The sequence below is a fragment of the Chionomys nivalis genome, chromosome 1, assembly GCF_950005125.1.
Source record: "Chionomys nivalis chromosome 1, mChiNiv1.1, whole genome shotgun sequence".
Classification (NCBI taxonomy): Eukaryota; Metazoa; Chordata; class Mammalia; order Rodentia; family Cricetidae; genus Chionomys; species Chionomys nivalis.
The window spans coordinates 25,709,161-25,736,673 of NC_080086.1; the positions used below are offsets into that span (position 1 = coordinate 25,709,161).

Below are 27,513 nucleotides of genomic sequence, written 5' to 3' on the forward strand. Positions count from 1 at the left end.
AGTGGGGGACAAGAAGATGCCAGATAGACACCGAGGTAGCTTCAAGAAGTTAAGCATTTGCAGCCTGTGAAAGGAGCCTGGGCCTTACAGGCCTCACACAGGATTTGCAGGAGAAAGGGAGGCCATGCTGCTCTCTAGCTCCAAAGAGGAAGCAGGTATGGCGTGAAGCGGGTGTCCAAGGTGATCCAGGAAGTTGAAGGGAAGGTGGGAGTTCTCTATGCCACCTGCCGTGGACTCGCTAAAGTGTGGACTCACCCTAAAAGCTGCAGAGTGCCTGAGATTAGCCACAGGGTCACTGTCTCGCAGACAGACCAACAGCCATCTCAAGATGAAGAAGCAGGGACATTCTGAGGCTGGAAATTTGAATGTGTGTGCTAGTCTGTCAGGAGCGGTTTTGCGTGTGTAGTTATGTGTTTATGTCTATACAAATTTGCTGGCCACATGTCCCACCCCTCGCTGCCCTTAACCAGAGCCGATCTAGGGAAGCCCGCTCATGCGTCAGAGGTGGTGAGCTCAGACCTCAGGCACTCATGGCTCCCTGACCTCTGTCCACATGGGCCCCTAAGATTGCCTACAGCCAGAGTAGAAGCTGGGGTGAGTGTAGGGGAGCCAGTAAAAGATAACCAAGAAGGCAGAAGGAAACCGCCACTGCCTCCTCACTCCCAGGACACTCGTGGACAGCACAGGGATAGGGGAAGAGATGGACCTTGAAATTCAGCCTTAAAGAAGAACAAAATGGATCATTTGCACAATGGAACCTGGAGATCATCGTGTTAAGCAAATTAAGCCAGACTCGGACAATTACCATGTTTTCTCTTGTATGCAGGGTCTAGATTTATTTAAAGGATGCAAAAGTAGAAGAGGGAATACTTGTGGGAGAGGAAGGGACAGTAAGAGCAGAGAGAGGGACAAGAGACGGTGACACAGGAGAATATACGTGCAAAATATATATCCTATGCATGTATGTAAATGACTTAATGAAATCATTATTTTGTATGACTAATAAAAACATAAAAAAAAGAAGAAAGGAAGAGGGAGGGTTGAGAGGATCTTTCCAACACCACCGCCCACCCTGGTCACTGGACGCCTCTGTGGAAGAAGTTCCGAGAACAGAACTGCCCATCTGTAGGGAGCAGGTGCGTGGCCAAGCGAAGGATGGAAAGGGGCATTTGACAGATGGGGAAGTAGAGGCAGAGTCAGGACAAGAGCACTCAGGTTCTCAAGGGTGTGAGGACAAGTGTCACAAGTCCTGTGTCCCACAGACCCTTAGGTCACCTCAATGACTGGTCCCCAGGGCATACCCAGAGGCTCACCAGGTGTTGCAGCCGATCTTCACCGTATCTCCTGGGGCATACTCTTGGCCCTGGTGGAAGCAGGGACACCGCTCCAGGGCCACACACTTGTTTTCATGGCGGACCTACAGGAAAAGAAATCAAGCATGTCGAGAGCCACAGGGACTGCTATCACTGCTGCAGAAGTGTCATAATCAAGCCTGACAGGAGCCTAACATGAAGAGAGGGACTGAGCCCAGGGCAACCTCAGCAACAAACGAGCTAGGGCAAGAGTCAACACCAGGCTGGGTGTTGGCAGACACAGGCACCTTCTACGTTGTTTCTCCCTGTCAACCAGACACACATTGCCTCTGTCCTGCTGGGTGATACAACCTGGGACACATTTGCAAAGACTTCAGAAACCCATGTCAGAAGCCCCAGGAGTGCATCTCCCAGGCTCAGGCATGCCGCACAAAAGATGGCTCCAGGGGACGTGGGAGTTACGGGTGGAGACCAAAGGAGAATTATTTACCAGTGAGCGGAAAGGGAGAGAAAGGAAAGAGTCAAGTGTTCAGAGGCAGGCAAATGATGCAGTCCCAAAGGGACCCCGCAAGCTGGTTTGCTGTGGGGTACTAGAGGGTCCTTCACAGAACTCTTTAAGAAGGCGAGCAATGCCCACCTAAGCTGCTAGGCTTAAAACGGGGAGGAAAACTGCGCACACATATGGTTCCAATTTTATGTGCATGTAATACAGATTCCGTTACTAACCAAAGCTAGAAGGAAATAGGGTGGCTGTCCCCAGGTAGTGAGCCATGAGATAAAGAAGTCTGGGTTTATTTTCCTTTCTAGTTTTAATTTTTTCCCCAAATGTTCTTTGACAAGTAGATAGTATATTGATAGCTTTAAATGGATCTCATATTTGATGATAATTAATAAGCATTTAGTGCCCTGGAGGAGAGACTGAAGACTAGGCAGAGGAGACATATCAAAGTCCGGCTCAAAGTGTGTCCAAGACACACACATCAGTGACCCTCCTCCTAAGTTCACCTTTTCCAGTCCTGATGCTCTGATGTGCTATCCACAGAGGTTCTGTCCCTCCTTCCTCACCCCCTCAGGAAGTGACTCTGTAGCAGGCTACACATCCCGGGTCTGCCAAGGACAAGTGGGTGGAGAAAGAAACCAGCCTGCTGGCTCAGTGGGCTTAAGAAACACTGCCGAGCCTACCCTAACCCCACCGTGACCCACTGCCACATCGACCAAGAAGCCGCCTTGGATACCCGAACTGACTGGCCGGACCTCCCCTGGGATGTGATACAATGTTCTTTGATCATACACTCTCCCGTTACCCTCTCTTGATCCTAGGTGAAGGCCCGGAGCTGCTGGGCTCTAGAACTACCTAGCTGGCAGGGAGAGGTACCTGGTCTAGAAGATTCTCACTCCAGCGATCTGGTGAACTGCCCTGCAAGCTTGAGTCTCTAGATCTGCAGGTGAAACTAAGCCCTGGGATATGTGTGTGCAAAGGATTTCCACATCAGAACCGTAGGTTAAAATTGTGGATGCACATATACATGTACTGGGCGATGGGGAGAATTCTCCACTTGGCACCACATCTATCAGCCTCAGGAGGTGTCCCTGTGTCCCACATCCTCTAAACAATGGGGCAAAATTGGTCCAAAGAAATAGGAATATGCCAGCCCACTGTGTTCTTGGTAGTGCTTAAGCCTGGGACCCCGGTGTTTAGAATACAAGGGACTTAGGAGACCAGCAAAGAAGGCAGCAGTTTGACAGAGGCAAGGTGGGACCTCAAACCTCCCTTCACTGCCTTCCAAGGTTCACAATAAAGACTCAGCCCTCATCCTCAGAGCTTTGTCGGGCTAGACTTCAGTCTGAAGTCTTCACCTAGTGGCTACCTTAAGAATGGCCAACACACGTAGATTCCTACAGTTAGTGGAGATGAGCAACAAGCCTTTAGGGAAGCACAGCCCTGATAGATAACCTGGTGTCTCACCACTGAGGGACATGTTCCGCCTGTCACTGCAAGTAGGCTTGACGAGGGATTCCCAGGTCCCCTGGTGGGCATTCTGGCTATGCTTACATCTCGGTCTGGGATTTCTCTGCTCCCACTTCTCCTAGATAGATCCATGTGCCCAGCCCTCTTCAATGTCCGTAACACTCAAACCCCACAGAGTGCTAACGACCGCCCTCCTTGGAGTTCGCAACGGCTATGCACTCTCATCTCTGCCCTGACTTGTTAGTCAGAGCACACTAACTGGCAAGCTGCAGCACCAAGATCAATCTCAGCATTCCATACAATGGAGCCAGCAAGGAGGCAGTCCATGACCTGAAAGGAGAGGAAGGGTTCCCAGGCACTGTGTGGAAACTTCCTGACTTCCTGAGAATCCCAAAGCCTTAAAAAAAAAAAAAAAAAAAAAACCCTGGCAACTGAGAACCACAGAAATAAAGGAGAAGTGCAGGGAATGAGGAGGGAAGTGGCCCAGAAGTGGGCAAGTCAGGTCAACAGCCCATAACTGAGCCATGGGGCAAGTCATTGTTTGGCATGAAGACCCATCTCTGCCCAGCATGTCCTTCACGAATAACAGTGGTACTGAGAGAAGACTTACAAAGCCCTTAGAAGACTTTAGAAACTGTGGCAGGGAGCTGGGCGCATGCCTTTAATCCCAGCACTCAGGAGGCAGAGGCAGGCGAATCTCTGTGAGTTCGAGGCCAGCTTGGTCTACAAGAGCTAGTTCCAGGACAGGAACCAAAAAAAAAAAAAAAAAAAAAAAAAAAAACTACAGAGAAACCCTGTCTCAAAAAATCCAAAAAAAAAAAAAGAAAGAAAGAAAGAAAGAAAGAAAGAAAGAAACTGTGGCAGGAACTGCCCCCCATGTGGGTTACCAACTTGCAATTGTTCAATAAGCATTGTCCAAGCTGAGAACACTGTCCTCAGTCAGTCCCAAGAACAGTTGGGCAGAAAGAAGTTCTCTGTCGCCCTTCTCTGGAAATGCCCCTTATTCCTCACCATACATCAGCGCCATACAGATCCAGTGTCCCGCGTTTGCCTTCACCTGCCCTAGAAGGCCCTGCTCCATCAGTATTCACAGCTCAGGGGAGCCGAGTTCAAATGCATGTCGATTAGGAGGACAGTGATCTGATCGGATAACTCCCACTAACGTATGAACAACACTTCCTGCGGGATGTCTCACGTTGTAAGTTTTTTTTAATGAAGTCTTGCCTGTTAACCAACATGAACGTATACCCATCACAGACCTGTGAGCCTGGCTAGGTGACAGGTTGTAAGTAAAAGACGTATTTTTGACAGAGATGGGTTTCTTGTATCTTATAAACATTTATAAATTGATAAAGTACTCACCTAACTTACACAAGAGCCCAGAAAATCTCTGGTGCCCAAAAATGAAGCTCACTCCTTCATGAGACCTTGTATCTTGGATCTAGGTTTTAAAAGAATTCTCTATGTCTTTCAGTCCATCCTTCACCGTGGCAGGATGTTCTCTAGTGCCCACAGAACCGCATATCAGTTTGAAAGATGCAGCTGCTAGGTGCATCAAAGGATAAATCACCGTCTCCCAGACAGCTTGATACACTCTCCTCCAAGACCTAAATATCTGCAAGCCAGTGTCCCAGCCTGAGCATTAGGGGACCAGAGGGACTGAAGGGTTCTGGCTCTGCCCTAGGCTCCCACATAGAGCCTCCGCAGTGGCTGGAGTACAGGCAGCAGGGCCATGGGCTGTGCTCTGCTGCAGACTAGTGGCAAAGTTAGGTAATAGCCCAACCTAAAAAAGTGGCTAAGCCAGGCAAAAAGTTTAGGAGTATTTTTTTGACTAAAGTAAAAGGCTAAGCCTGGGTCACCTAGTAAGTTCCAGTCTGGACTGCACTACAGAAGAAAACCTGTCTCGAAGATTCAAAACAATCAATCAAAGACTTGGACTTTTACTGCCGTCCATGAACTTACAATGGCAGTGGTGACTAGGACTCCACCTGCAAAACACCTCACCTGCCAGTGAGTGTCCGTTATCTCTAACCTGCCTCCACATCCTTCCAACCCAAATACACGGCTGAGGAAGCAAGGTCCCCGTGAGGAGAGCCTGAGAGCAACTGCAGGGGCAGATGTCTGCTGCCTAGGGGTAGAGCAGAGGCTTCTGCTCTGAGCAGGCACCAGGCCTGCGACACTGGAAAGAGAAGACGTCCCTCTCGCCTCCAACAGCTCAGTTCTAGGCATAGAGGGACGTGGAGGGTCCTTAGAGGAGGAAACATGGTTTTTAGGTGAGGACAATCCACTCAGAGTGAGGCCAGTGCCAGAGCTGACCTGTGACAATGAAATTGCAGAAACAGACTGCAATGTCGTGATGTCATGTCTGTCGTGTGTGATGAAAACATGTCATGTCTTTCTTTCATCTTCATGTTTGTTTGTTTGTTGTTTGGTTGTTTGGTTGTTTGGTTGGTTGGTTGGTTGGTTGGTTGGTTGGTTGGTTGGTTGGTTGGTTGGTCAGTTGGTTGGTCAGTTGGTTGGTTTTATTGTTTGGAGTGCTGGAGATGAATTCGAGGTCTTGCACTGACTCATATCCTGTGGTGGTTTGAATGAGGAAAGCCCCCCACAGATTCAGCGTTTTAATACCTAGCCCCCAGTCGATGGCACTATTTGGGAGAATTAGGAGGTGTGGCCTTGTTAGAGGAGGGTGTCATTGAGTGTGGGCTTTGAGGTTTCAAAAGCCCACACCATTCTTAGCTCTTTTTCTCTGCCTTCTACATACCAATAAGGATGTGAGCTCTCAGCTACTGCTCAATACCATGCCTGCCTGCTGCCATGTTCCACACAATGGTCGTGGACTCAAACTCTGGAACTGTAGCCCCAAATTAAACTCTTTCGTCAACAAGTTGTCTTGGTCATGGTGTCTTGTCACAGCAAGAGAACAGGAGCTAAGACACACCCCTAACTCCTATCACCGCTTTTTGTTATTTTGTTTGTTAATCCATTCTCACTGTGTTGACGAAAGCACTGGCCCACAGCAGCCTGGGAATGGAAGAAAGCAGACTTACACCACCCTTCCAGTGGCCAGACAAGGCGCTAACCTACTCGGTTTCTGAGACTGAGCCTCAGTTGCTTACAAACAGCTCACTCACAGCTCTTACTACATTCTACGGAACTTTCTGGCGTTTTTGAGATGGGCTCTCTAAATCAGGTTGGCTTTCAACTCTACATGTATCCAAGAACAACTTTGAGCATCGGATCCTATTGCCTCTACCTACAGGCATGTACAGCCATCACCCATTTCACGCTGGGGGTTGAACCCATGGCCTCCCGCATGCTAGAAAAGCACTCTCCTGTGTTCCATTCCCAACTCCACAGTGTTGCTTTTGTAAATTGTTTTTGCACACATCTCCCTTGTACCCAGAGCTGTTCAAGTGAAGAAGGCATCCTGAGACCATCACAGAGGAAGCCTGTGGGATTCAGATTGACTACTCAAGTGTGGGGTCAGAGGGTGGTGGAGGTGCTAGCTTATCCCCTGTACCCCATTCCTCCTTCAGTCTCTCTGTTCTCAGCAGATCTGTCTCCATCAGAAAGTGATTTGCCCCCCCCCTTTACAAGTCTTCAGAATGCAGAATCCCTGGCCCAAACCCTTGGTCTCATGCCATAGTCCTCCCTCATCACACCGAGAACAGGGAAACAGCCCTGGGTATGAGGTCTGGACCAGCAGAAGCACCCAGGCAAGATGTTCCCAGCTCCCTTTTCTTTGTGTTGTGGCCAGGAACACGTGTCGGGTGCTGCAGCCAGCACACTGAGAGCACTTCATAAATTACATGGCTTTCTCTGCTCTGCCGAATCTGGCCCTGGCTATCTGCACATCAGTCAGCAACGTAATGAAGCAGTTGTGGAAATAATCCAACCTCTACGGACAGAAGCTTTTGGGAGGGGACTCGGTTGCATGCGTTTCTGAGCATGCGTAGCAGGGGCTTCTGGACGAGAATGGAGCGCCTGGCAGAAGGTCCTCGATCTGTGGTCATGCTCCCCACCCAGGATTGGGGGGTCTAATGCAACTGTTGTAGTTATTAATATTTAGTACTGCTTGGATGCTTTCCTACACACACACATGTGCACACACACTTCTCTGAAGAAACGTCCACCCAGTTTGACCTAACGGAGTATGCTAGCTACTCCAGAGGCTGAGGCAGAAGGATTGCGTAAGCTCAGTAGTTCAAGGCAAGCCTGGGCAACAAAATGAGGCTTTATGTCAATTTTTTTTTAATTTTAACATAAAAGTAAATTAAATGCTTCCTGATGCTGGTATAATCCCATAGTCCCTTTTCTTGCCTGAGGTTTCTCTCAGGTAAATAGTTCCTCTCCAGGGACACCATGGAGACAACAGTTCTGGTAAAGCCCTGAGACACACACAGTAAGACCTTATCTCTTGGGGCTCTTACTCCCTGCTTGTTGCTCAGACCAGAGACTGAGTTCCATTTTCCTGTAGACCTCTGTCATCATCCTTCTCTTGTGGTGTGAGTCACACTGTCTAGTGGAAGGGATGCTCTCTATCTCTCTACTAGAGGAAGATGGCTCCAGAATCCTCATGGGAGAAGACAAGTGGGGAGCACCCTAGGGAGAAGCGGGTGGGAGAAGACAAGTGGGGAGCACCCTAAGGAGAAGCGGTAGAACTCTCCATTTGGGAGAGGGGACAAGGAAGGCAGTAGAGAGCAGGACTTCTGTCCTGCACATGCCTCAGTGCCCAGCCTTTAAGGACACGGAATAAGTTCTGGTTTCCATGACAGAACACCCACAGCTCCTCAGGCAGTGTCCTGGGCATCACCAGGGCACACTCACGCCATCCTACCCACACGGGTGCCAGCCTCCACCGCTTTGTCTCACTCCCTCACTACATACTCTGTGTGGCGGAGAGGGAAATCAGGAACAGCAGAAAGACAGGATGCATTTGAAAAGGAGAAGTCCAGAAGCTGCATTCTTCAAGGTGATGATAATACTGTATGTATAATATATTTGATATAAAACTGACCTAACAGTAGCAGGAAGGAGGACATAAGGTTTTGGGTATCCTTCAACCATTGCTACCAGTTCTAGAAGATACACAGAAAAGGAGGTCACAAACAAGCATTAGACATGTGTGTCCTTCGGGGATATTTACAACCCCAGAACCAAAATCATGGGACACACAGGGATGGCCAAGACCTCACAAGTCGTTTTATGGAGCCAGAAAACAAAGAGTGAGTGTAGGCAAGCTGCAGTTTGCTTGAGATTAGGCAGGGTTGTGCTATTATTGTCAACTTGACACAATCTCAAGTCACCTAGGAAGAGGGGGGACAATCAGACTGGTATGTGAGAGTATCTGCATGAGTCATCTTGATTGATAACTGATGCAGGAGGGCCCAGTCCACTGTAGGTGATATCGTAGGCAGGAAGGTCTGAGTTACACGCAAAATTTAGCTAAGCCTGAGCCGAAGAGAGAGGGGGCAGTGAGCACAGGTTTCTGCTTGAGTGTAGGGGAGATCCAGCCAATCACCTTGCTTGTAGGGCGGGGTCCCCCGAAGATATTTTTTACTTATAAAGATTGCGGGGGGTGCTCCCCCCCTTCCCTTCTGCTTTCCTGTTCTCCGCTGGAACTTCGGTTCTGTGAGTCTTTCCCTAATTAAAGCTAAATATTTTATTATAATTTCCGTCTGCCGTTCATTTACGCCGCTACACTTGAGTCCCTGCTCTGACTCCCCTCTGACCTTAAAGCACAAGGTGAACTAAACCCTTTCCTCCCAAAGTTGCTTTTGGTCATGGTGTTTATCGCAGCAACAGAAAGTCACCTAGAACAGACATCAACACCTTCTCTTAAAAGAGAAAGTTATGGACAAGTATATGTAAATCATACACAACGGTGTGTGTGTCCTTCCACCCCAGCAGTGTGGATGGAATGTTACCCTTGGGGAAATTCTAGCAGAAATGCCTGCTTAGACATGTAAGTATTTTCTATAAATAGTTTCCTTGCTTCCTAGGGCAGTTCTGTGAGCCAAGACCGGCTCTGTGGATGTCCAATCCCTTTAGGATCAACCCCAGATATCCTCCTCCCAAATCCCTGCCTGGATTTGGTGGTTGAATCTACCCCTCGTCCCCATCCTTGTTTCTTCCTCTCTCTAGCCCCACAGCCACCTCGATCACCTCCGCCTGCACGGGAATGGACGGGAAGGTACTCCTTCACCCACGCGGTGGCTCACCATGCCTGGGGGACAGAGGCAGCCAGACACACAGCCCACGCTCATGCACTCCAGGTCGTAGTTCTGGCATGTCTTGGCACACTCCAGCCCTTGAGCCCGTGGGTTGTCGGCAGGACACACCAGCTTGACCATGGGTGGCCGACAGGACAGGCTCCTTTTGCCTGGAGAAAAGAAAAAGAGATTGTGAGTAAAGTCATGGCAGGTCACCCTTCTGCATTGTCCTGCGGCTCGCAGGTGCCATCATTCACTCGGGAGACTCAGAGCAGCCCACCCTCCAGGACCAGACACTGCCCAGCCTACAGTATGCTCTAGCCCTGAGTCAGGGTCTCCATGTGAGACCAGGGCTGCCACATTATCTATCTCAATGCCTTGGGCCAAGCTGGTGGCAGTTCTACCGACCCTAGATGTCACCTGATGGCCTTTGTCTCACATCCCTCTTGACTCTGCTCTCCCTGTTTGCACTGTAGAAATTTCCAGACTCAGGCTTGAGAAGACACAGATGAAGGTACTAAAGGGGAGCTTGGTGGGACCCAATAGGAACACTTATGAAATAGATACAGCTCGTGGAGGGAAAGGCCATCAGCCATGGGGACTCTTGAGAGGCTTTTGCTCCAAGGTCAGTCTCTCTGTAAAGATGGTGGCATCACAGTGTGCCATCACTGACACGCCTCTCCCTTCCTCCGTGTTTCCCCCCTGTACATTTGCCTCTGATCTAGAACTGAGACTCTCACCCTTCCCCATCTGTGTCTTGTCTTCAAACAGGACAGCAACTGTTCAGAGGCTCAAACTGGAAGCGGCGACCTGAACCCCTCTTCTTTCAGATTCATCTAACAAGATCCCAAGGAGGCATCCTCATCAGCATGTCCACAGGAAACAAGCTGATGGAGAACAGTGGGTGCCATTCCTAGAACACCCGTCACTAACCCCAGCTGCTCGCTGCACTCAGACGACCACAGGCACAGATTTCAGGGATTCCCTCCCACACAGTCCAGTACTGCTTGCGGCAATCACGTCAGTTTCCATGTGCAGAGATATGTCTGAAAGTCACTCACACAAACAAAGGCATCAAGGGGATTCGAGGCAGAGCCAGACCCCTGTTTGAGTATCTACACATATCAGACAATACTGCCAGCTCTCTCCCCCACACCCATGGGAAGGAGTCTAGACAGAAGGGAAGAGAAAAGCCTTTCAGAGCTACAGTACTCACTCCGGTGAGAGAAGGAGCTGCTGAGGACGATGTCTGGCAACAGGCTTCCTGGGGCGCCACTCGTGGTACAATGCATGAAGCCATCTTCACAGTAACTGCAGAGGAGACACCCCATCTTTTGCTGAAGTTTTCTACACCCATTGCCCCTTTCCTCACCACCCACCCACCCTGCTCACTCTGCTCCTCCAAACGGGACTTCCCATCCATAACTCTGGGAAGTTTGACCTGCCAATGTCACCAGTGACCGTCAGGCCACCAAGCCCAGTAAGTCCCTTCAAGTAATTTTCCTATGTGATGTCCCTTTGAACATCACCGGCACTGGGCTTCTCTATTCGCTTGGAGAATAAAACCATCTCCACTGCATTTTCCCCACTTCGCCAGTTGCTCCTTCTCAGCTTCAGCTGTAGCTCGTGCCTCCCCTTGGACATCCTGAGCTTTCTCCTCCACTCTGCTGCCACTCACACCCAGCTCTTTACAGAAATGGCTCATTCACTTCCGGCAATGATCCCCTTTGAGCCTCAGACCTGTATATACTAATGTCTTCTTGATAGGTCCCTTTGATGTCTCAAAGAGACTGCAAGCCCAGTGTGTCCGTACCAGACCCCAGGCTTCTTCCAAGGCTGATCTGTGGATTGATGTCGCCACCAATTCCATCTGACTGCCTCTCAGACTCTAGGCTTCCTCCCCCTGCCCCTCTACATCAGAGCCACCACAATCCAGGACTTTGCCTCTGACATTTTGCTTCAATTCCTATGTTTTTTCACTTCTCCTGCCAGTAGATGAGATGCTGTCACCTCCTGCCTGAGCCATGCAAGTGTCTCCTAACTCACGGCCTTGCATCTATTCTCACCTCTCTCCAGAATACTCCTTTTGGAAGCCAAATATCTTTTCAAACCCCAACCATGATTGTGCCCCACCCTTGCCTGAAATCCCTCAGGAGAGTCCCTCCAACAGACTTTCCCGTAAAGGGCAGATCCATGAAATATGATTCCCTCCTTCCTCCCTCTTCTCCAGCTTAGTGACCATCTGTGAATCTTAAGGTGCATTGTTCTTTTTAAACCCAAGGGCTCTTGTACACCATTTCCCCAGAACTAAGGTCACTCCTACCCAAGACATGTAAGTAGACACACACCCATACCACACACGCACATATGAGCATCAAACATACACACATAAACACAAAGAAAATATTTTAAGTTTCTACACAGCCAAGAATTAACTGAGTGATCCCTACAGAGCGGGAGACAAGCTTTGCCAGAAACACATCTGACAGAGTATGTAAAAAAAAAAAATACTAAACAATAAATGAACAAACAAACTAAAGAACAAATGAGCCAAGAACACACAAGCAGATCTCAAAAGAAATACAAACATTTAGTAAATACATGAAAAAAATGTTCAATCTCTTTAGCCACAAGGGAAATATAAACCTAAGCTACACTGAGATTCTAGCTCACCCCTAATCAGCCAGGCAGTGATGATGAAGCCAGGTAGGTGCCTCATACCTGTAATCCTGGCAGCTGAGAAGCTGAGGCAAGAGGGTTGCCATGAACTAGAGGCAAGCTGAGGCTACCATCCTGAGCCACATGAAACCCTGTCCCCAAAAGGCAAAAAATAAATAAATAAATATAGTGAAGACCTGGAGAGAAGAAAGAGTCTCCCACACTGATCACGGGGTGCAAATTAGCACAGCCACTGTGGAAATAAGCACAGAGGAGCCTCAAGAAACTTAAAACTACAACGACCAGGGGTACCAACCCTGCTCTCCATCTCTGTAGAACTCAGTCAACATCCAATAGAGATACCTACACAGTGCTTTTCAGAAGAGTCGAGCATTGACCTGAGTGCTGAACAGGTAAAGTAAGACACACACACAGTGAAGTATCATTCAGCCATGAAGAATAAATTTAGATCATTTGTGGACTTGGAGGTGACTGTGCGAAGTGAAGCAATCGCCAGCCCAGAAAGACGTGTGAAGCATGTTTGCTCTCGTGTGGAACCTAAGAAGAAGACATTGAAGCAGAAAGGGAAGACTGGGATGACAGGAGAGAAGGAAAGAGAAGGAAGAGAGAGACGTGTACGTGCAAAGCACAGTATATGCACATTTGAAAATGCCATAGCCAGGCTCAGGCCTTGGCACAATTACTATACACTAACGAAACGCTGTGGGAAACGACACAACATGGCTCAGAAAGCTGGCAACCTAAGTAAATAGACACCCTTTGCATATGGATCAGGAGGCCTCACGGTAGGACGACAAGTCTCTGCAAGAGGTCACAGACTGAGCACCTCCAAACCAAATCCCAGGGGCAGTTTCTACAGAAACTGAGGCTAGAACTTACGCGGCACTTCAAAGAGCCCTGAACAGAAAAACAATCTTGACAAAGAAGAAAGATGGAGGAGCCACAGTTTCTGGTTCCAAACCTATTGCAAAGCAACAGTAATTACAACAATGTGGACTGGCAGATAGACAGGTATACAGACCAGCTAAGTAAACAGCTCGGAAGTCAGCCGTCGCCTAGATGCTCAATTGAATTTCTACACCGGTGCCAAGACATGGAAAGGAATATATGTGGTGTCGGGAAACCGGAGTTCCATCTGGAAAAGAGTGAAGCTGGACTCTAACCTTACACCATATCCAAAACGTGAGCGCCAAATGGATCAAAGATCTGAACATCAGTAAAGTCTTAGAAGGAATCATCAGGGTAAATATTCTTGACTTGGGATTTGGCACTGATTTCCTGGCTATAATACAGAACCTTAAGGAATAAATTAAAAGAATAGATAAATTGATTATATTAAAACATTTTCTGCATCAAAAGGGACTAACACCAGAACGGGAAGAAGCCACAGAATAGGAGGAAGTGTTTGCATTCATATATCCAGAATATACAAAGATCGTCAATAACTCAATAACAAAATAAACAAACTACCCAGTTCAAAACTGGCTGAAAGATTCAAGTAGTTATACAAAAAAAATCTATAAAACAACAGGAGGCACATGAAAAGATAGTCAAGATTATTAATCATTAAAGAAATGCAAATCAAAACCACAATGAGATGCCACATCATATTGTAGGGTTAGCCCTGCCCATTTGGGGGCGTGTTCGCCTCGGGCTAATGTTTACGTATAAATCTGGTGAGCGTGAGCCCCACCGCTCTCTTTTTTGTATTTCCTGCTCATCGCTGGATCCCTGGTGTTGTAAGCTATCCTTTCATTAAAATTTGCTGTTTCATATTAAGCTAGCCTGGTTATTACGTCTTTACAGATTCGCGCTCCAATGTCAGGCTTTTTTGCGACCCCCTTCCTGAGCGCCCTGGGGGCGCAAGCTCGATAACTATTAGATGGGGGATGCTTGGGAGATGTCTCCATGGGTAAAGCGCCCTGCTATGTAAGCACAAGGACCTACATTTGAAAGTCCAGAACTCTTATAAAGGCACACACAGCACACACTGTAATCGCAGTGTACCCATGGATAGATTGCAGGAGAAGATAGAAGAGTCGCAGGAGATCACTGTCCAGCTACTTCGGCACGTGCAAAGTAGTAAACCACAAGAGACTCGGTTTCAAATAAGACGGAAGGAGAGGACTGGCACACAAGGCTGTCCTCTGACCTTCATACATGCACTGTAACAGATGCACCTGCACTCTCACACACGGGGGGGGGGGAGGGAGGGAGGGAGGGAGGGAGGGAGGGAGGGAGAGAGAGAGAGAGAGAGAGAGAGAGAGAGAGAGAGAGAGAGAGAGAGATTGTAAAGAAGAAGATGAGGATGGGAGAGGAAGAAGAGGAAAGAGAAGGGAAGGGGAGGAAGAGGTAGAGAAAGAGGAAGAAGAGGAGAAGAGAAATAAAATAAGAGGTGCCAAGGAGGTTGTAGAGAAACAATTACCCTGGTCCAGCACTGGTGGAAATTTCAATGATATGGACTCAGTGAAAGAATAATCTGGTAGTTCTTTGAAAAGGTAAACAGAATTACTATATGGTCCGGCAATTACAGTCAGGGATATATACCGCCCCCCAAATCTGAAAGCACACACTCAGATACTTAAACACCAATGTCCATGGCAGCACTGTTCACAACAGCAAGGAAGCATAAGCAGCCAAATGTCTACCAACAGATGAATGGATTAGCAAAAGGTAGCATGTATGCAATGCATATGCACGATGGGATACCAGTCAGTCATTAAAAGAACGGGGTTTGTATATATGCAGCAACAAGAATGAGCCTTGAAAACATTAACGTAAGTGAAAAAAAAAGCCAGACACAACGAAAAGTGTGCGTGTTGGATGCCTCCACTCATATGAGATATCTAAAGTGAATATCTAAAGTGGGCCGCAAATGAATGGGGTTGCATTCATAATGGAAAAGTCAAGCGGCTATTACTAGGCTGGGAAGCAATGACGAGTTACTATTTAATGGACACAGTTTCTTTCAGGAACACAAACACTCTAGAGACAGGTGGGAGGAGTTGTACAGTGTGTGAACGTACTTAATGCCTCTGGTACACCTAAGAGGCTCAAACGGCAAATGTCACGTCTTTTTAAAAATCTTTCCATTTTCAAGAGTCTGCGTGTATATGCGTGTTTTACATGTATGTGGACACACATGTGCAGGTGCGTATGCATACGTGTATGCATGTGTGGAGGCCCGAGGTTGATGTGGAGAATCATCCTTGATTGCTCTTTATCCTTGGAGACAGCGTTGCTCAATCGAGAGCTCTTCAACATGGCTGCTCTGTCTAGCTGATTTGATCTGGAGATCCCTGTCTCTGACTTCTGAGCTGTCATTACAGGTCAGGCCTACTCAGCGTTTGCATGGGCTCTGGGGATCCCAACCCCAGTCCTTAGACTTGCACAGCAAGCTCTTCAGTTGCTGAGCCATCTTCCCAGCCCATCATTTTACATCTTTCTTATCATCATCATCATCATCATCATCATCATCATAGGCAATTGCTGAGGGATGAAGCAAGCCCTACTTGCCCACGAGTGTTGTTTTAAGGTCCCAGAGGGAAACATTTAAGAAGTGTTGCCAGGCACTCCTTTGATGGGGCTAAGGCCAAAAGATCCGGCCAACAGCATTCGCTGTGACATCTGCCTTCTGTATCCCTGGGGTCCACATGCACAAAGTCAAGCAATCACGGGTGGAAAACACTCAGGAGAAAATGAACTGTGTGAGACAGGCCTTGCTTCCTGTACTGCCGGGGCAGAGCAGTGGGACAAGGAGACACAGCGCTTACCAGTGTAGGTGCTGAGCACCATCTGGAGATGACTTAAGTACACAGGAGGATGGACATGGGCCAAACACAGGTGCTATGCTATTCCAGGTGAAGGATTCTACGACCCCACACTCTGGACTTGGTCCTCTCCTGCTCCTAATGCATGCCTCTTAGTGACGCCCATTACTCTCCGGGCTAGAGGGATTCTCAAATTCCATTCCCCCAAGTTAGACTATGGGGTACAGTCATCCATCCACATTTCCTCTTGGAAACCCAGTCTGTATGGCCAGCATCTCCACTGCACTTCCAGGGAGCACTCTTGCTACTTCCCATCACCGTCCTGAGCACCTGCAGGGCCATCTCCCACCCTCTGGCACCTTCTGGTCCAGTCATATCTCCAGAGACTCTGGCTTTTGACCTCTGTTCTCCATTCCCCCGGGACAACTTGCTCCAGGACCTCAGAGTCTTCCTGTCAGTGTTGTCAACATCTCCCCACAGTCTCCAGAACCCACTCCCTGAAGCTACACTTTCTCTTCCTTGTTCTCTGTTCACATCCTCTTCCAAGGGCCCCAAGAATCAGTCCTCTTGTGTAGTCTAACAGTCCCTGGCCCTGACCCCACCCTGACTCCAGGAAAGGTCTGGAGACCTGACAGATGCATTGCCTGTGGGTGGGATTAGTGCCCAGCTCCTGGGGAGTGGGTTTGTCTCAAGAGACCAGATGAGCTATTGGGAGAAAGAATGGATACAAAGTGAGGCCGCTTCGTGTACCGTACATGTCTGCCACATGTCATGAGACTGTCTCCAGATGCAGATACTCAGGCCTGGAGATTTTTCTCAGTCTCCAGAACCAAAATCCAAAAGAAACTTCTTATTCTATAAAAGATCCAATCTCTGGTATCTAGTTAAAGCAACTCAAAACACACTAACAGGCAAAACATCACAGATGTGAAGCCACTTTGTCATAATCTTCTCATTCAAGAAAGAGTCTGAGAGGAGGGGACATGGGACACCTCTGTTTTCCATTCTAGAGAAGGGAAAGTGAGGCCTAGCATAGAGAGAGGATAGTACAACTCAAGAACTCCCAAAGTTGGCATGGAGATGCCACTATTTACTTCTGGACCCTGAAGACTTGGGAGGACTCTCAGATCCACTTTCACCTTGGTATGCAAGTCCGGACAAGCCAGAGGCCTCAGTTTCCCCATCCATGTAAAAATAAATAAATAAATAAAAAAGATCTGAAGAACCATTTTCCTGTCCAGTTCTACCAACAAGGAAGTCATCACCATCCTCCCAGGCATCCAGACTCACAGCCTAGCTGGCTGGCTGCACTTACCACATGGTGTGGTGGTCCGAGAAGATGTCTGCAGGCTGGAAGAGCTCCCCGTCATAGTAACAGGGACACTGGGCCTGGGGCACACAGTCCCCTCTTTCATCCTGGTATAGCCCCGGCGGGCAGAAGCAACCCTCAAGACAGACGTCACTGCATTCCTCATCCGGGTAGGAGAGGGAGCGGCAGGTCAGATTGCAGGAATTGCCACACTGCAGGTACACCTGACCCCGTGGGCAGCTCAGTGCTGGAGACAGGAGATGGAATAAGGCATCAGACTTGACATTGTACCTTGCAGCTGTGACCACTGCTACAACTGTATGGTCATAACCATCCCTTCCCCACTCTGAGCAAAAGTGTATCTTCAGGTGCAAAAAAAATGTACATCGAAATTATGGGTACACACATTTTCTCTCTTTACCCAGAAAGAGAGAGAGAGAGCAGACTTTCCTTGCCTGAGAATATTCCAAATCTAGAACATTAAAGTCCTGGTGAAATGGGAGTGGTGGGCAGGAGCATCTCTCCGGAGAGAAGGACAGTGGTGGCTACAATTTCTGAGAACCTACTGTGTACTCTGCTCCTAACAAGGTTAGGTCCTATCACTCCCTTTTGGTGCCCTTACACATAGACACCAGCAACAATTGAGCTAAGAGGCTTAAGGATCTGGCGTCTCTGGGAGCAGAGGTGAGATCTGAGCCCCAACTCTCAGCCCCCCTAAAGCTCATGCTCTTAACCATCACACTTCAAGAAGGGAACAGTCCCTCTGTGGACATCCACATTACAAGCCTGGACACTTACACCTACCCACAGCAAAGTGGACAGCCTCTGTCTACTCACAACCCTCACCCCTACCCTGATGCCGGGGCTTTTGAATAGAAATGAGAAATACTATATGGCTATGTAGAATAAAATGCTAAGGCAGCTAGAGGATGGATTCTGTACCCCATGTCCCCAGGTTCGAATCACAGCTCCACCTCCAGTTAGCATGACACTCTGAGTGCCACCCTCCATGGAACGTAGCAAAAATATCTGTTGGGTCTCTGTGGAGGTTAGATGAGCCACCTTGTCATAGACGCTCACTGCTATTGTCATTGTGACATTGGAAGGGAGTCCCAGCCCAGCTCAGCAGGCTCAAGATGGGAGTCATGTTCCAGAGAAAGATCTTAGCCTCAGAAGACCTGACCCTCCCTTCCTGCACTGCGGCCATCACGCACCTGTAGTCTAATGAACACACGGATGACAAAAGTCTTTATGGGGTGGTAAGAAGAGAAGGGGGTGATGGGTGCCTTTTACCCTTGCCTGTGGGTTGCTGTCCAGGAAAAGAGAGCTGTGCTCTGGGCAGAGTCTTCCCAAGAATAATAGAGCCTTCCTTCTCAGGGACAGTCCCTTTCTCCAGCTGATACCACAGACAGAACAGCCCATAGAAGCTGTAAGAGGTATCCCCGGCCATGAACTTCTGAGGAGACCCTGAGCCTCTCCCTCCTACCATTACCTCAGCTCTGTATCTTAAGTTAGCTGGGAAGGCAGACGATTCCCTAGTCACATGAGTCACTGGCTTGCTTTCTTCTGGAGGAGTGGAGAGGCTGAACGTATAGAGGGGAGGTAGGGTGATACTGGGGCAGGCTAGCCCACAAGGCAGCAACTCCCTTCACTCCGCATCATGCGCAAGGGCACTTTCCATCCAGTGAAGAGCAGCGGGAGCGGAGGGCTCCCCTCTCCACCAGCAGATCATCTCCAGAGATGGCATCCAGGCTCATGGAGTTTCTTCTTGAGCCTTCCTCCTTCAGAAAACCATGCACCCCTCAGTTAAGCAGAGATGTATGTCTATGCCAGGGCTGTGTGAGGCTCAGGGACACCGAGTCCATGCCTTCAGGGGTCTGTGATCTTGTCTTCCCGCCAGGAAACAGCCATTTTACAAGGACAAAACAATGTGTGTGCTGCCCCTGAGTCTCTTTGGGGCATTACACAAAAGCAGCCGCACAGCATGTCCTTGTTCCTTGACTGCTCCCAGTGACAGTCTTCGGAATGGAAGCAGTGGTTTGGGAGCTCTGTCCATTTCTCAAGAAGGCAGAAAGAGGTTGGGGACCAGGAGACAGTAAACCTAGGCTTCTATAAGAGAGGAAAGTCAGAGACTGGAACCCAGGGGGCTGGCCCACTCTCTTTGGGCTCAAAGGCAAGCCAAGGCCATCCGTCACATAAAATCACAGGGGACAGGTCCCTCTTGGCCTTAAGCATCTCCTTCCCGCCAGTCAGCCCCACAGCTCTCTTAGAAAGTCTCAGGAGGGGCTGGAGAGATGGCCCAGCGGTTAAGAGCATTGACTGCTCTTCCCGAGGACCCGGGTTCGATTCCCAGCACCCACATGGCAGCTCACAACTGTCTGAAAATCCAGTTCCAGGGGATCTGATACCTTCACACCAATGCACATAAAATAAAGTTAAATAAACCATAAAAAATTAAAAAAAAAAAAAAGAAAGTCTCAGGAGTCTGTCCACTGGAGTTGCTCCTATTCTCTTGGTTTGGGTTTTGTTTTGTTTCGTTTTTCTAGACAGGGTTTCTCTATGTAACGATCGTGACTGTTCTGACACTCACTCTGTAGACCAGGCTGGCCTCAAACTCAGAGATCCGCCTGCCTCTGCCTCCTGAGTGCTGGGATTAAAGACGTGCGCCACCACTGCCTGGCTAGTCACCCCTATTCTTAGCCGAGTCACTCTGCAACGCAGTCAGCTCATTGCCCACGCTCGCTTTTGTGGAGGTGAAGAACAACTGCCCCTAAGAGATGAAAGAATGTTCCTGAAGGCTGCTGGCCTTCAGAGAGAATGCCCTACATTAACACAGCCTTCTGAAGCCACTGCCCTGCAGACAGCTAGTGCGGAATTCAAGATACTGGTGGGCCACAGAAGCATGTTCACAAACAGCACACCACCAACTGGCTCCCCCATTGCTAGACGGTAGGCACAAAGAGGGGGACAGAAGTGAAGGGCTCGGGGTCACAGAGCAGCTAGACCACAGGTGAAGTTCCAGAAAAGCCAGGGCTCCAACCTCTGGGCTCCCAGCAATCCCTCCATCCAGAGCTAGAGGGAAGAGGAGGGCACAGCGTGCGGCCCTTCATCCCACCTTTCAACATCTGATCCTCTCTGTAAGAGACTGCTCAGACTAGACACAAGCTCGTAGGACACCAATATTAACACGTGTACTTCTCTTCAAATGCATAATGTCAATTTTGTCTTCACCACTGCCCCTAACTCCTGTTTCCCTGCTTCTGTCAGAGTGGCCATAGCAGTCTCCAAACACACCTGCCTCACTCCAAAAGCCAGAGTTCCGCCTTTGTTCCTCTCCCAGACTGCCTGCCTCATATCCCCATTCTCTAACTTTTCTCTGCCCCAAATGCACCTTTGTAGAACTTTGGTCAAGAACACCCTCCCCCGAGAGTGCTCCTCGGCTACCCCTCCCCTCCATCCCTTCACTTCATCCCTCCTCCAAGGGAGCTCTCAAAGAGGAAGCTTCGAGATCCTATCTCCCAATTGTCTGAGACCGGACCTAGCCAAATGTCCCCAGAGGAACAACAGCAAAGAGTTTTAGGGCCCAGGGGCCACAGTGCAGGAGCAGAGACCAGCTCTGACGGAATCTACCACAGAGAGGACAGATGCATAGTCAGATGGAACAATGACATTATTCAGCGCTGCATAACTTTATACAATGCCAAAGACGTGGGCCAGGACTCACTGGCGTCTTGACTGAAATGATAAACAAAAGATTCCTGCATTCCAAACTCACTCCACGCACATATGGTGTTTCCTGACCCTACAAGGATCGAACACTAGGTGGCAGCAGTTACAGGCAATCTCAGCTAGGCACCGGCTCCTACCGAAGTTTCATGGCTTTGGAGTAAAGGGATCACACTTGCTTTTATGCAGGAACCCACGCCACCACCAGCCAGGAGCAGAAGGCAGGAAAAATAACTGCAAATGAACTATAGATCCAGGTTTGTCACTGGGGCCTGTTTCCAACTGAAATAATTCAAAGAAAGGGTCTTTGAAAAGGACAGGTGAACACAGCCCCACGAGGTGCCAGGAGAGTTTGAGAGGGTTACGGAAAAGTGTTTATGGGGCACTCACCACAGAAGTCTGGCTCCCGCCACCCGATGTGAACGCCTTTTCCAGCGCACGCAGCAGCATAGTTGGCCACCGCACTACACAGGCAATCCCGGCCATCAGCGCAGGAGCAAACATCGTAACGGCAGTTCTGCAGGTAGGGCAGAGGGCTGACTGCGTGGTGGCAGGCCTCGAATTTGGAGGACGTCAGGAGCGCGCAAGCCTCCTCCGCAAACCTGGCTGTTGCAGAGAGAGAAAAGCCAATGCCGGATAAGATGCGGCCCTGCCAAGGCCTCTGGGGTCAGTTACAAGGGATTCTCACATCCTTACCCCACCCTACCCCCACCCCCACCCAGGAGCAGAACCTTGCTGCCTTTTCTGTAGACAGTTACTGCAAAAGCAAGTTTCTCTGGCTCTGGTTTCTGGGTCCAATTTACTGCCCTGCGTTTGACTCAGTTACAGGTAAAAATGCATTCCCACACACCCGCTGCCTGGAGACAGTGGTCAGAGCAGCAGAAGCTCAGGAGAGCAGAGAGGTTGCAGCGCTGTGCTTACACAGGGCCACCGCAATGCATATTACACAATAATTCCACTCTAGAGCCCGTTGCTGCTCTAAACTGAGACCTTCCCGGTCTAAATTATTATGCCTAAGAAATGACACAATATTCTCTTCTTTCTCGGGATTTCATCCGTGGAGGGTGTTCAATAAACAGACTTTAAAAAGGAAATTAGCCAAATGTAGATATGCTCAAAACACCAGTGGTCAAAACAAGGGCTGGGTCAATGGTATTTCTGCCTCCCCCGGAGTATTCTGTTCCATGGAATGCCTGGAACAGGGGAGACCCCCAGGGCTCTGGGGCTCACATACTCAAGCGTGGGTTCAGGCTGCACGGATCGCTGTGCTGTCTATGCAGGTCCGGACAGTCCCCTTGAAGCTTCCAGGAGTTTCCGAAGTCCACCACCAGGGGCTCCACGAGGCCGGCGGGCGTGAGGAAGTCGTCGCCCTTGTTGCCATTGTAATTCCCACACAAGCCACAGGTCTTCCCGGAGTAGACAGGGGACAGCTGCGGAAGACAGAAGACAGACAACTGTCCCCAACCGCAGCAGGGGTCTCGCTTAGCTAATGAGATCGTTTCCATCAAATTTCCCCACGTGAAAAATAAATGTCCACGACAGCTAAGCTCTGGGCTGCAAACTATAGAGTGCAGGGTACCAGCTCTGTCCTTGCTCTCCAGTCGCTGGGCAGAGAGCAGCCAGCCATGATCACTCTAAAAATTATATTCATTAATTAATATATTATAATATATTGTATATTAAATAATTTATTTAGAAATGTATTGTTGGTTTTACTCTTAATTAAGAGTATATTCATAATAATATATTCTTATTTCATATATATGATATAGTCACTTTGGAAGGCACAGTGGAGGCCCGGAGAGAAAAAGGACACTCCTAAAACCCCAGAGAGGGTGGCAGAGCTGGAAGAGCAAGCAGGTTGACTCCCTCAAATTCATATGCTTCCTGTACCCATGCCCATCAGTGGACATGGCTAAGCAACAACGAGATGACGTGTGAGCTGTCCCCTGAGCAGGTATTGGTCACAAACGGGCAAGGCAGATAGCGGAGTGCAATCCAAGCCCCATGGAGCTCGTGTCTAATGTCCAGAAGCAATGCCTTTCTTCTAGTCTCCTGCTGAGGACATTGGGGAGGAAGCCGGGGTCAGATTCTATCCCCATGGCTCAAGTGCACATCCACGACCAAGTAGTGGGGTGGAGGCGGCCTTTCCCCAGACAGCAGGGCACTGATGGTTTCTACGGGGCAGATTTGGAGAGGTGGTAGGGACCAGAGCCAAGAGTCCGCTCTATCTGTGGGTTGTTAGTAAGCCTGGACTCCAGCGGTCACCTCTGGGAGCCCCTTCCAGCTTCCAGCTGTGACTTAACATGGTGGTTTCAGACCCACAAGTGTGTGCAAGGCCTCCTTGCTTGTTTTACAAAGGCCAAGGGTCACACACACACTAGGCACCTAGGCCTTCTCGGACTTCCCTGCTTAAAACTAAATCACCTGGCCCTTCCTGCCCCTCCCCTGCTTTATTTCTCTCCCCGGGCTTTATTCTAATAAGTAACATTTAGCCTTGCTTGTTTAAGTTATTCTCTGTCTTCCTCATTAGAATTCAAACTAAATGAGGCAAGCATTTTACTTCCGTTCCTCTGTTGGGCCTTCATCGCCTCTAATACAGTGGTGTCTTCTGTTCAGGTGGCGGTAACAAAATGCCATAGACTGGGAGGGTTATAAACAACAGAAACGGTATCATCTGGAGGCCAGGAACTAAGGTGAAGCCCAGGCAGATGCAGCAGCGGCAGGGTGCCTGTTCCTAGAGACTGGCTTCTTGCGGCCTGGCTCATGGTGGAAGGGGCTGGCTGACTCCCTGGAGCTCCTTATAAATGCATTAATCACATTCTTAAGGGCTCACCCTTGGTGAATTCATCCCTGGTCCAAAGCTCCTACCTCCTAACACCATCACCTTGGAGGGTGAGGACCGCAACACAGGAAATTTACTGGAACACCCTAATATTTGTCAAATTGAATGAATGGGTTGGATGAATAAAAAGATAAATTGCCACAAAAAGAGGCTCCCTCCTGATACCAGATGAAACACAGACTGTCAAGGCCACCTGAGCAAAGCGGCAGCAAGCGACACGCCTTCATCCCGCCTCCCCCACTTCTCGGCATCTTTCTCTCCTCCCCTACATCAGGTGCCCACAGGCTCCCAGAGTCCCCCATGGCCACTCTCACTTGCCTTCCCTCAGCCGCTTCAAGCATGTTTTTCCTCTCTGTCCCCTTAGCCTATCTCAGGGGACAGCATGGTCAGGGGTTGGAAGAGAGGGTGAACCCAGGGACACTGACCTTGAACACAGACCCTACAGCATCTCAGTTTAGAAAATTTTGAGAAGACACTATCTGAAACAGGCCTCAGCTCTATGACAATGGGGACTGACCCAGGTCCTCCAAATACCTGCTGAGGCTGAACTTGGCCTGCATGGGAGTCACCTGAGCTGATTGACCATATCCCCGCTGCCTGGGGTCAAGGCATGCATATCACACACAGGTGGAAAGAGATTAAGGGCCCCTGCAGCACCTTGAACCCCAGGCCTGCCTGCCTCCAGCCAGCTCTTCCCCCAAGCTCCAGGGGTCAATTCAAATGCTCCCAAATCCTCCTGCTCCTCACAAATGCACCTTTTCACGGCAAAACCAACAGTAGGATATTCCCATGGGCCTCGAGGTCACCTGACCTTGTCTTGCACCTTAGTCATGTTTTCTTCTCTTCATCTTAGCCAAGCTAATCAAACCCCACTCCAGAGAGAGCCCTATGGCCATTTCTACAGCTGAAGGTCTAGCTTTCTCCTCTTCAGAGAGACAAAGAACAGAGCATCCTGAGGTAAAGGCGGGCAGCTGCCCAGGAGGAGAGGTACAGGAGTAGAAACCACACAAAGCCGGCACACCCACCCTGCACCACAGTGGATGCTGGGAAGGTAGACCCAAGATCTGTAACTACAACCCCCACCGGCCAAGTCACCATGGTTCTAGCAGAGCCCCATCTCTAGCTCTGACTGGAAATGGGACAAGAGGCTCTCCTGGCTCCTCCTGCTCCCTGAGCTATGGCTACAGTCATTTTACAAAAGAAGAATGGAGTTCATGTGGATCTCTCTCGGAGACTCTACAGCGGGAGAGTAAACGTGGCCACGTGGGAATGGAAGAACAGCATCTCGTAGGGACTTGCAACTCCCACCATGGAGTTACACCCAGGACACTGGGGAGCAGAGACACCAGGATGTGGGGCAGGCTCTCCGGGCATCCTAAGTCTGCCCCAGAACGTTGTTTCTCCAAGTGAGGTCTTGGAGCCCATCAAGGTCTTTTGAGGACCTTTCTAGGTGTCTTCGAGACTGAATCTTTTCATAGCTATTGTCTTTCCCTTCTCATTCTCATACAAGGACCCAGTGGAATTTTCCAGAAGTCCTGTGACGTGAAATATTGCAGCAACTTGATTGCAGAAGTAGATCAGAGAATTCCGCTGTCTTCTAGTAAATGAATCGTTAGAGAGATGCGCAGCCATGTGCAGCCATGGCTCTCTTCTCACTGCCTAGTATTGTCTCCTGACCCTGTCTAACTTATTTTTCCAAAGTGCTTACCAATGTGTACTAGGTAACAAGGTTTAGCGTTAATTCAAGTTTTAACATCTCTGGGTTAACTTTTCTGCTGTTTGGGGTTTCGCTTTCTGTTTGTGATGGAGCTCAGGTTGGCTGAAACTCACTATTAGCCCAGGCTGGCCTCCGGCCCCTGTGTCCTCCTCGGCGGCCCTAGGATATATCACTCTGCTAATCTTTGACTTAACCATTAATCTGGGGGTCAGTAGACATAATCTCACTAAAGATCTCGGGGACCCTCCTCGGTCATCTTTAAGAATCTAACAGCATCCCGAGACCAGACAGTGAGGACCATAGTCTAATGGAAGGACACCAGCCAGAGAACTAACTCTCATTGTGCTGCGACTGAGTGTGGGCTTCTGGTGTCCCTCCATGTCCCCTGGCTGTCTCCCTTATGAAACAGCACTAGGGAGAGTGATTCCTACTCTGCCCACCTGCCAGGGACTTTGCGCAGTCAGCAAATACGAAAGCCCATTAAATGTACACATTACTATCCAATCTGATTAGACAACCCATCCAGAGGACATGGCCCACACATTCATCGGTGTAGGAATGTGGACAATGGCCTTCTCCAGATGCTGTAAGGGAGGATACCCAGCCTGAGCTGGGTGCTCCAATCTGGTTCTTCCCTTGCTCTCCACAATGAGTGTCCAGGGATCCCCCTTGATCCAAGGTCTCATTGCAGCGGGGAAACTGGCCAGTAAATCCTCCATGCCAGTCCTCCAGGGGATGGACATCCATTCTGGAGATCAGCACATTACCCAAGCCCCAGAGGGAGAAACCCTAGAGCCAACAAGGAGCACCCAGAAAACAGACATCAGCTTCTCATACAGAGAGAGGCCTGTTCCTTGCTCTGGGGGTGTGGAGGGTGAGGGGAAAGAAATTCTTCTCGTACCACACAAAGTCATTTTACCCAGAGCACAAGGGGTACTTTGTAAAGGTCGGCTCCAAGGAGGCTGGAGCTTGGGAAGGGACCTACCTTAACCAGAAGCCGCCCGCGGCCATCCCAGTCCATCTGCAGGTCTTCCCCATAGCTGAGGCGTACAGAAGCCATCACTGTGTGCTGGATACGAAGGTCACCTAGGAAAGGACAGGGTGGGTGTAGGTTCAGGTAGGGAGGTGACAGGGATGCTGTGAGTCTGTGATGTCTCAAAGTATCATGTCAAAGACAAAGACAAGCAAGGAGTGGAAGGCAGATAGGCGTCCACGAGGCTGGGGGTTGCGGGGCAGCACTCTCTGGAGGAATGGTTAACTGGGTAGATAGAGATAAATAAATTCCCAGAGGAGCCCGTGGGCTGCCACAACCTGTAATTCCCCTCGTGGGCGTAAGAGGGCAGCAGAAGCCCCAGCACCCTCTGTGCTGGTGTTTGTCAACTAGAGTAACCTGGGAGGAGGGAACCTCACTTGAGAGGTTCCTGCACTTGACCTGTAGGCATGTCTGTGGCATTCTCTTGATTGTTGTTTGATGTGGAAGATGCTACCCCCGGGCAGGTAGCCCTGGGAGCTATAAGAAAAGGAACCGAACGCCAGGCTGGGGAGCAAGCCAGTAGTCAGCCTTCCTCCTGCTTCAGTTCCTGCCTCGACTTCCCTCAGTGATGAACTATGAGGTGGAGTGTGAGATGAGATAAATCCTTTCCTCCCAAGTTGGATTTGATCAGGCCTTTTGTTGTGGTTGTTGTTGTTGTTGTTTTCGTCACAGCAACAGAAAGGGTCTTCGACAACCACTAAAGCTGATGCTTGAGCATGCTGGGCCCCTGTTGGCGTGCAGGCTGGGTCCTCCTGGCTGAACCATGCTGTTTACAAAGCTGGAAGCAATGGAGTCTGCTGCTGTGGGAAGGTGGAGATGCGAGAACAGCTCGTGCCTGGCCTTGGAGCCATACATCAGCTCCCTGGGAGTTGCTCTCAGCATAAACGCACATGAATACACAGTGTGCTCTCTCACCAGGCTCATCCATTGTGTGCCAAGC

General features: G+C 49.4%; 1 protein-coding gene across 1 annotated transcript in view; it reads right to left on the reverse strand.

Annotated features, from left to right (window-relative positions):
* The window catches only part of Vwf (von Willebrand factor), a 155,276-nt gene that overhangs the window by 64,900 nt on the left and 62,863 nt on the right, over window positions 1-27,513 (reverse strand). The window contains exons 13-19 of the mRNA XM_057772108.1: window positions 26,526-26,626; window positions 22,213-22,408; window positions 21,369-21,584; window positions 17,259-17,499; window positions 10,711-10,805; window positions 9,504-9,664; window positions 1,314-1,417 (exon numbers count right to left, since the gene is read on the reverse strand). Of these exons, the coding sequence (XP_057628091.1) occupies window positions 1,314-1,417; window positions 9,504-9,664; window positions 10,711-10,805; window positions 17,259-17,499; window positions 21,369-21,584; window positions 22,213-22,408; window positions 26,526-26,626 (1,114 nt within the window). The remainder of the gene's footprint in view (window positions 1-1,313; window positions 1,418-9,503; window positions 9,665-10,710; window positions 10,806-17,258; window positions 17,500-21,368; window positions 21,585-22,212; window positions 22,409-26,525; window positions 26,627-27,513) is intronic.